At 34.4% G+C, this 10,303-nt stretch overlaps 1 protein-coding gene across 1 annotated transcript; it reads right to left on the reverse strand.

Moving 5' to 3' along the window:
- Positions 1–3,651: 3,651 nt before the first annotated feature.
- Positions 3,652–4,820, reverse strand: LOC132803156 (protein ACCELERATED CELL DEATH 6-like). Its single transcript, XM_060815417.1, has 2 exons — positions 4,605–4,820; positions 3,652–4,179 (listed from the first exon to the last, which is right to left on the reverse strand). Exons 1-2 carry the CDS (start codon positions 4,818–4,820, stop codon positions 3,652–3,654), a joined length of 744 nt encoding a protein of 247 aa, XP_060671400.1.
- Between the last annotated feature and the right edge of the window lie 5,483 nt (positions 4,821–10,303).

Raw genomic sequence — 10,303 nt, forward strand, 5'->3', positions numbered from 1 at the left:
AAGTAAGATCAGATTCGTAATCCTCGTTCCATAAGCTTCGTTTCAGTATATTACTCACAATTTTGGTTAATGTTTGTGTTAAACCCCTCGGGTACCGGGTATTATTTACCCGAATAAAATATAAATTTATTTGAGTTGTATAATATTTTTGTTCTAGGAGCACGTGTGCATCGTGAAATTGATCCCATGGAGGATCTTGAGTTAATTGCATGCTCGAGGTGAGTGACCCACCTTCAAATTAATTTCGTGAATTAAATTTGTAAATATTTTGTGTGAATTGAATATTTGAAATTTATATTTTATGTGTCAAATATTTAGTGGATTTATATGTGGAAATTTGATGCCCAATTGAGTGAATCAAAATATTTATATATTAAGAAATATTTTGATTTAAAGAATTTTATGGAATTGAAATTGAAATTATTAATTATTAAATTAAATTGTTGGAATATTTCATAATTGAATATTTCAAAAATATGTTTATGTGTTCGATATTATGAGAATTTCTATCTAGAATTGTATTGCCAATTTATAATGTTTTTAATATATGTTTTGGTGCCAAAAGGAAATATTTAGGAATTTAAAGAAATTGTGGTTTTGATTTACTTTAATTATTGCTATGGTTATTATTCGATTATTGTGCACAACTATATGAATTAATTATATATGGAATTTATATGGTTTTCATATTATTGATTTAAATTGATTTTTGAGAATTTGAGAAAAATATGGATTTAAATTATTATGTTTTAAAAATATTTATGCATTGAAATATTATTGGCTTGACTTTATGCCATTGAAAAATTTGTATATTCAAATTGATGGATTTGAACTTGATGGATTTTAAAGTGATGGATATATGATGAGGACTAAAGAAAAAAATGTGGGATTGTGAGTTTGAAAAATAGTATAATTCTCACGGTGAATTTTGAAAAAATTGTGTATTTTAATAATAAATTTGGTTATTTGTTTTAGACGCACTCATACAGTACTGGTGTTTTGTACTGTATATGTGGATGAGCGCGCAAGTTATAATGTCTCCTGTGAGTTGCCATCGAACCGAGGGCAGGCAAGTTTTATATAGTGCACATAAGCTGCCCCCCTCCATGGCCGAGTTGACGGTTTAAGCAGCGGTGCTGTCGGGACGCCGAAGCGACCGTATGCAAGTTTCTCTCTTTAACCTCCCGCTGGACGGTACTCGGAACGCTGTGTATCGTAGGGCAACACTGGTATATAGTGGCTATATCAAGTGGTTTTCGGAACATGATTTTCAAAATAAATATTTTGAAATTATATTTAAATTAGAATGTATTTAATGTTGTTTTTATTATTTATTTTAAATGGAGATTTTAATTTGATTTAATTTTTCCTTTGTTTAATTATTCAATAACTTGATTTATTATACTTTATTTAATTATTTCATGAATTGTTTTAATGTGAGTTTTATTAATATTTTGGTATTAATTGTTATGACCTGCATTAATTATTTAGTAATTGTTACAAGTTATTTTTATTTCTATTTGTTTCATTATAAATTTTGGGTCCTTGAATTTTCGTGTTTTATTGGAAAATTATTGACTAATTGTTTTCCTTGGTTTTTGGGGCATACAAATAGCGGTTTTTGTGAAAACATTTTAAAAGGGAAATTTTTCCAATGGAGTGAATGGTGAGGGTTTTGAGAGAAAGTATTATTTCCAATTAATTATTAATTGTTTATTTACTTATTTATTCTTAATTAATCAATTGTGCTATAATTATTGTTACTATTATAATTGTATAGTAGATTGGATTACTCACTGAGATGATTAGCATCTCATATTTTTAAACTCCGTTCCCTTAGGTCCAGGTTAGTCGACGTAAATTGTCCGGGGGTGAATTCGACGTCTCAGTTCATTGTTGAAGTCCAAGAAGCATTTCCTCCCTTTTTCCTCTCCATCTTGTATTGCTTCTTTATCTATCATTGTATTAATTTCATATTTATTTGTATAATGCTCTGTATACTGTATTGGACATATTTTATTAAATACTGCATTAATTCCCTGTTATTATTTTGGAGTACTGTAAATTTGTGGAAACAAATTGTAGTAATGTGGGAGGAATAAGGTGGTGTATACAGAAGTGTGTTTTCAGTGCAGGAAATTTGTGGTAAGTCCAACCCTTAGGGGAGGTTCTGCCGGATTTTCCATTGGAAGGTCCGGTAGGATTTCCCTGGGATCAGGACTTGTCTAAGGTTTCGGTGAGAGATCTTGGACGGGTCCTGACAGCAGCAGCCATCCAAATTTCCCCCTAAATCAAAACCTCTTTGGTCACCCATTTTTCCCCCTAATTCATTTATTTTATTTAAATATTGTTTTTGAGACATTTATCTAAATAATAATTTACTTTATTTTATATTATTTCATCATATCTTCTATAGTGATAATTAAATATTTGGAGAATACAAAAATAATAGGTTTTGCAAAAATATTTTGAAACAAGGAAACTTTTCAAAATGAGTGGATCAGTGAGGGTTTTGAGACAAATTATTTTGTTTAAATGTCTATTTTATGTCCTTAAAATAATAATTATTATTGTTTCTTTCATTATTATGTGTTTTTCTATTAGTAATAATAATAATAATATTATTATTAGTAATATTATACTAGTTATTATTAATGTAGTTGCTAATATTATTATTAGTTGAATACTATGGATGATTAGCATTTCATTAGTTTTTTATTTTTTATATTTTATTCTTTTATTTTCAAATCTATTCTCCTATGTCCAAGTAGTTCGAGGATTGATTGTACAAGTTGTGCATCCCTTTCAACTGCATTCTTCTTTTATCGTAGCAAGTTGAATTTTTCTTATTTCTTTATTTTGTTATTACTATTTCTTCTATATCTGTAATATTTACTTTTTGTAAATGCCAATGCTATGATGCTAAATTGTGGACTTGGAGATTTATAAGAGATTATCTATTTATTTATTATATGTTAGATTTTTTTAAAGTGCTGGAATTTATGGAAATTATAGTAAAGGAGAGAATAAAGCGGATGTATGTTTTGTGTGTTTTTTGTGTAGAGAAATTTTGGACATGGAGATTTTAAATTTTCTATAAAATTTCCAATGGAATTTTTCTTAGTTTAAACCTATTTATGGTTTCAGTGGAAAATTCCGAGAGGGATCCCAACATATGACATCCATTATTATAAACGCCTTGAATGGTAAGCTTTTTCCAAGTAATGGATTTTGCCCTGTAATAGCCCTTTTCTTCACTCTCACATAACCTCTATATAAGGCAAAACTTGCTCTGAAGGTTAGGGTCGCAATAATTGCGGCCACAATCAAATTTGCTTCCGTTGGCCTCAGAAATAATTGTGTCTTCATTCTCGTCATTTCTTTTCTTACCATCAATATATGGATTTATTAAACAGAAGAACAAACAAACCAGACTAAGTCGACTAATTAGTCCAACCACGTTCCACTACCCGCTTTTAGCAAGCTTGAAATACAACTTCCTCCCATTTTTGGGGTCCTTTGCATGTGATTTTAATTTTTTCTTAAGGTTTTCCTTACCCTGCGCAAAACTGGTTCTGCTGGGACATGAGCTATCATTTCTGTCATATTTTTCTTTAATAGTAGTGCATAATTTATCCACCTGTATAAGACTCAGTAAAATAAAATGAAGAAAGACAATCCCATGACACAAGTAACAACAGAAAGTGCCTTGGAATAGCCTAATATTGCATAAGTGGCCGTAACAAATGCAACCACCATTGCTGCCATGGCCAAGCTGGTGAGAAGAAAGGCTGTTACAAAGTGCGATGATAACCGCGACTTGTCTGCTGTGGTTCTCAGAAAGAGGTGAATAAAAACAACAGAACTAGAGAGGACCATGGCTATGGTATCCATTATCATAAATGTCTTGAATGCCAGGCTATTTCCAAGTATTGGAGTGCCTTGTAATGTCCCTTTCTCACTGAAAAAACCTCCCGGTACAGTAAAACCCGCTGTAAAAGTTACTGTGGCAATCAGTGTAGCCACAATTAAATTAGCATCTGTAGCTTTTTCAAACTTACTTATAGAAGAAACGTCCTTTTTATTTTCTTCATCTTCTTCTTCTTCATCATTTAAATGAGTGCAGATTCGAATGTCCAACCTCAGACCATGTTTTTGCAAGCATGTTTTAAAACGGTTCTGCAATGATAAATTTCTATATATATAAATCTTGGGTAAAAATTTGTTTACGAAAAAATAAATAAAGAATAACAAATAAGAGAATAATATAAATATTACTTAAAAAATACTATTTTTTTGATAGATGAAAATTACCAATTAATGAGTTCACTCTTAGCAAATTAATTCATATCCGAATGGCAAAAAGGAGATTATATATATTTATATATATTCATGAATGTTATTACCAATTTTACCCCTTTATATTGCAGTAGTGGTGGAAGGAACCAAATTGTTCCCTAAATTTATTTATAAAATATTCAATGGAGAATCCATAAAATATTTTCAGAGAAAGCACCATTAGGTATTTGAAAAAAAAAAAATCATAAACATCAATGATAAGACCTTTCATGGTGAGGTTGTAAACGTATAGAAAATTAACTGACCTTTCTCACCGCAAAAGTTTTAGTAGCGGAAGCAAGGTCGAGGGCATTTTGGTTATCTTTGTTGAATGCCATCTTATCCACCCTGGGGTGATGAATGAGATCATGAAGCCGGTGTTTATTAAGTGAAATGGCAATGTGATGGAGCGGTGTGTTCCTTTGCTCATCCTTTTCATTTAACAAGTTGCTAAATGCATTCTTTTTCAGTATGGTATCCATTGCCTGACAAAACTGGGGGTCATCGTTCTGCACGGCTCAGTGTAAAATATTCCAGCCTTTCTTGTTCACTAATTCACTGCATTCTGGACACCGTTTCATAATTTCCGCCATTGTGTCCTTATGATTTGAAGCAGCTGCAAGATGAAGGGCAGTGTTCCCTTTTTTATCCTTCATGGAGGCTGCTTCTCTACCATTTGGTAATTTCACAAACAGTTTCACTGCAGAAGACATCCCATATTTGCAGCATGGTGTAATGGAGTACAGCCCATTTCATCTGCTTCTTTCAATATTAGATCTCCCATTTTTATTAGGATTCTTCTTATCATTTCTAAATTAAAGAAAAATTAAATATTTACTTCTAGGAAACAGAGGCCTATATAATAATTATATCAACTGAGAAGAGGATAACAAAATAAAAGTAAAAAATGATTAGTTTTCATTAATTTAGTAAAGATGATATGTTGGAGCCTAATACTGAGAATAAATATAAATCTACACATGGGGTAAACTCTATTTTTTTATTTTTTTTTCTTGAATAATCTTGCAATTATTCAAAAAAAAATGTATAAATAATATAAAGTAAAAGCTATGAACTCCAATTTTCGTGAAAAATAAATTTATCTTCCATATCAAAATATGTCAGGGTTGTTGTATGGAAACAAAAACCAGAAGCAAAATAAAACAAAACAGAGAGCAAAACCCAAAGGAAGGAAAGAAAACTGCAGCTGCTGGTTTATTGAATGATTCTCAGCTTTTGTGGCTTACAACACACCCAAGGAAAAAAACATAACAATATTTATACTAATACTTAACCCTACCTACATAAAACATCATAAAATTACCCTAAAAGAAGTTTCTAAAACTTGGACTCTAAGAAAACTTGGACCCTAAGTAACCAAGGCCCACAAAATAATAACTCAAAAAATCAAGTTTATATTTCAACACTCCCTCTTAAACTTGATTAGTTATTCCTATTAAACTTCTCAATTTAACAAAGACTTCATGCTTGAGAGGCTTGGTAAAAATATCGGCTACTTGATCATGAGTCTTCACATACTCTAGCTGTACATCTCCTTTGATAATGCATTCTCTAATATAATGATAACGCGTATCAATATGTTTGCTTCGATCATGAAAAATAGGATTCTTGGCAAGGGCTATTGCTGATTTGTTATCCACGTAAATCTTGGTTGGTTCTTCTTGTGGACAGCCCAACCTCCTTAACAGGTTTCGAAGCCAAATTGCATGACAAACACATGAGGTGATAGCTACATACTCCGCTTCACATGTTGAAAGAGTAACAATTTGCTGCTTCTTTGACATCCATGTAAACACCGTATTTCCTAAATAAAACACAAAGCCACTTGTGCTTTTACTATCATCTATATCTCCACCCCAATCACTATCACTATATCCAACAAGCTTGTAATCATCGAAAGTTGAATAATACAAACCAAAACTTATTGTACCTTTTAGATAACGAAGAATCCTTCTTGCTGCCTTCAAGTGAGTTGTTGTTGGATTCTCCATGTATCGACTTATAACTCCAACAGCATAGAGAATATCCAGCCTTGTACATGTCAAGTATCTTAAACTTCCAACCAAGCTCTTAAAAAATGTTGGATCCACCTTTTCTCCTTCCTCATACTTTGATAACTTGACTCCACATTCCATTGGTGTACCAACTGGATTTGCATCATCCATTTTAAACTTCTTTAAGTACCTCCTTAGCATACCCTTCTTGAGTAATTAATATGCCTTCACCTCCTTGCTTTACTTCAATGCCGAGATAGTAAGACATGAGCCCAATATCGGTCATCTCAAACTCCCTCGTCATCTGCTCCTTAAACTCGGCAAACATACTTGGATTGCTGCCGTGAAAATTAAGTCATCTACATACAAGCACACAATCAATATATCATCTCTTTTAATTTTAATGTAAAGTGCATGCTCATATGGACACTTGATAAAATTCCTTTCTTGGAGATACTTGTCAATTCTAGCATTCCAAGCTCTTGGTGCTTGCTTCAACCCATAAAGTGCTTTCTTCAATCTTAAGACTTTGTCTTCTTATCCCTTGATTTCATATCGTTGTGGTTGTTCTATGTAAATTTCTTCTTCAAGAACTCCATTTAAGAATGCAGACTTCACATCCATTTGATGTATTTTCCAATTGTGTTGAGCTGCCAATGAGATGATTAACCTTACCGTTTCTAGTCATGCAACAAGTGCAAAACCTTCATCATAGTCTACACCAGCCCTTTGACTATAGCCTTTCACTACCAACCTTGCCTTATACCTTTCAACCTCACCTTTAGCATTCTTCTTGGCTTTATACACCCACTTCACACCAATAGCCTTGGATTTTTGTGGAAGTAAAGCTGGTTCCCAAGTTTTGTTCTTCTTGATTGCTTTTATCTCCTCATCCATGGCATTCTTCCAATTTTTGTCTTTCATTGCCTCTTGGAAGTTCACGGGTTCACAATCAGCAAATAAACAAAACAAAGTGAGATCATCCTGGTTTTCGGTTACCTCATATACCTCTTGTAAACTCCTAAACCGTGGGGCCCTTTCACTTGAATTTCCACCTTCTTGAAGACCTACTATTGGTGAAGCTGGTTGGGTGATCGGCTCCTCTCTTATTAGCTCCATATCTGGCTGTTCCGCTTCTTCCTCTTCAAGATATGGGAGAAAATTGTAGCTTTCATCATGTGATTCCCAATTCCACTCTTCTTCTTCATTAAATATAACATCCCGGCTGATTATTGTTTTCCTACATTTAGGATTGTAGAGTTTGTACCCTTTGGAGTTTATGTCATAGCCAATGAAGACATACTTCTCACTTTTGTCATCCAATTTGCTTCTTTTCTCATCAGGTACATGTGCATGAGCTATGCTTCCAAACACTCTTAGGTGTGAAATACCGGGCTTCCTTCCACTCCAAACTTCTTGAGGTGTTTTTCTCCACACACTTCTTGTTGGAGATCGGTTAGATAGGTAGACAGCACATGCAACCGCCTCTGCCCAAAACTCCTTCGGCAATCTCTTGCTTTTAATCATGCTTCTCGCCATATCTAGGATTGTTCTATTCTTTTTTTCTACCACACCGTTATGTTGGGGGGATCTTGGTACTGTTAAAAACCTTCGAATTCCATGTTCTTCACAATATTTCTGGAATTCATTTGATGTGAACTCTCCTCCTCGATCAGATCTCATAGCTTTAACCAAACAGCCACTTTCTTTCTCAACACGAGCCTTAAACTTCTTAAATTTCTCAAATACCTCTGATTTTTCTTTCAAAAAATATACCCACATCTTTCTCAAAAAATCATCAATGCAAAGAAGGAAATAGTAACTCTTACCAAGTGAACTAGGCTTCATCGGACCGTACACATCAGCATGTATAAGTTCCAGCGGCTTTCGAGCTCTTGAAGTTGTCTCTTGGGAAAACTTTTTTTAAATTGCTTTCCAAGTAAGCACCCTTCACAAACTTGATCCGGATTACGAATACAAGGTAATCCTCTCACCATCTCCCTTTTGGACAGCAACTCTAGACCTCCAAAATTTAAATGCCCAAATCTAAGATGCCAAAGCCAAGACCCATCTTTGTAGCATGCCTTGAGACACTTGGCAGCATCATTTTGAATGTTGAACATGAACATTCTATTTCTTGACATTGGCACCTTGGCTATTAAGTTGCTTGCATTGTCCCTTATACAAAGATGGTTGTCCTTTAGATGAATATCATAACCTTTCTCCAAAAGTTATCCAAGACTCAAGATGTTGCTCTTCATACTCGGCACATAATATACATTTGATATGAACTGGTGCTTTCCGCTCCTTAACCGAATGAGGATGCTACCTTTTCCTTTTACTGCTACCTTGGATTCATCAAGCTCCACAAACATGCCTCTCCTTCTGCACATGTGATTGCTTGCACCGGTATCCAAGTACCATGTATGGTCTTCACTTCTTTCATTATCTTTGTAAGCCAACAACAAGGTACCATCTTCTTGACTTCTTTCTTCGACATAGTTGGCCTTCTCTTCAACTTTATTATAGCCAGGGGTTCTACATTCGGAAGCATAATGACCGAGTTTCCCACATTTGTAACACTTTACATGGGACTTATTATCATACCTTGGTGCTGAAAAACCTCTCCCATGGCCTCTTGTTGATCTTCTTCCTCTTTGAAAGTTGTTGTTATGATCATCACCAAACTTCCAGCCCCGTCTAGGTCCTTGCCAGCGGCCACGTCCTCGCACACGGCCTCGTCCTTGTTGGCTTTGATCATTGTGACCGCTGCTGGTTTCCTCTTTAGTTGCATCAATTCGGGTCTTGAACAACCGTTCCACTATTCTTTCCTTCTTCTTTTTCTTTTCTTCATAAGCTTGCAATGAACCCAAGAGTTGCTCCAATGACATAGCTTCCAAATCTTTTGTTTCTTCGATAATGGCAACAATATGATCAAACTTTGAATCTAATGATCTAAGAATTTTCTCCATGATCTTAACATCATCTAATTTTTCACCATTCCTTTTTAATTGATTGGTCACCATCAAAACTCTAGAAAAATAATCAGATATGAGTTCTCCTTCCTTCATATGCAGCGTTTCAAACTCGGCCCTTAAGGTTTGAAGTCGTACCTTCTTGACTGGATCGGCTCCCTTGTAAGAGATTTGAAGCTTCTCCCATGCTTCTTTACCCGACTTGGCTTCCGAGATCTTCTCAAACGCATCATCATCTAATCTTTGATAGATTAGATAGAGAGCTTTCTTGTCTCTCTTTCTTGAGTCTCTCAAACTATCTCTTTGATTTTGAGATAAACTAACTTCATTCTCTGTTTCGACGTAGCCTTTCTCCACTATCTCCCATACGTCTTGGGCTCCAAGGAGAGCCTTGATAGTGATACTCCAGTTGTCATAGTTATTCTTGTTGAGTGTTGGAACTTGGAAAGGGACCATACCATTATTGGCCATTTTTTTATATCACGGTACTGTTCACGCTACTGTTTACGTCGCTACTGTTCATGCTACTGTTCATGAAACTGTTCAACCAGGCTCTGATACCACTTTGTTGAATGGAAACAAAAATCAGAAGCAAAACAAAACAAAACAGAACAGCAAAACAGAGAGCAAAACCTGAAGGAAGGAAAGAAAACTGTAGCTGCTGGTTTATTGAATGATTCTCAGCTTTTGTGGCTTACAACACACCCAAGGAAAAAAACATAACAATATTTATACTAATACTTAACCCTACCTACATAAAACATCATAAAATTACCCTAAAAGAAGTTTCTAAAACTTGGACTCTAAGAAAACTTGGACCCTAAGTAACCAAGGCCCACAAAATAATAACCCAAAAAATCAAGTTTATATTTCAACAAGGGTACCTTCATCTTTGCGTATGGTTGCAGCATGGAGAACGTTTCTGCCATATGGGCCGGCAATAGCTGGTGATTTGGAGTTGTCCAATATCTCGTA

The sequence above is a fragment of the Ziziphus jujuba genome, chromosome 3 (assembly GCF_031755915.1).
Source record: "Ziziphus jujuba cultivar Dongzao chromosome 3, ASM3175591v1".
NCBI lineage: Eukaryota > Viridiplantae > Streptophyta > Magnoliopsida > Rosales > Rhamnaceae > Ziziphus > Ziziphus jujuba.

Excerpts from the sequence above, each read along its gene's own strand:
- LOC132803156 (XM_060815417.1), bottom strand. The coding sequence starts at position 4,820 with ATGGATACCATACTGAAAAAGAATGCATTTAGCAACTTGTTAAATGAA. Across the intron at positions 4,180-4,604 it reads AAACTTTTGCGGTGAGAAAG|AACCGTTTTAAAACATGCTT; the intron begins GTCAGTTAATTT and ends TTATCATTGCAG.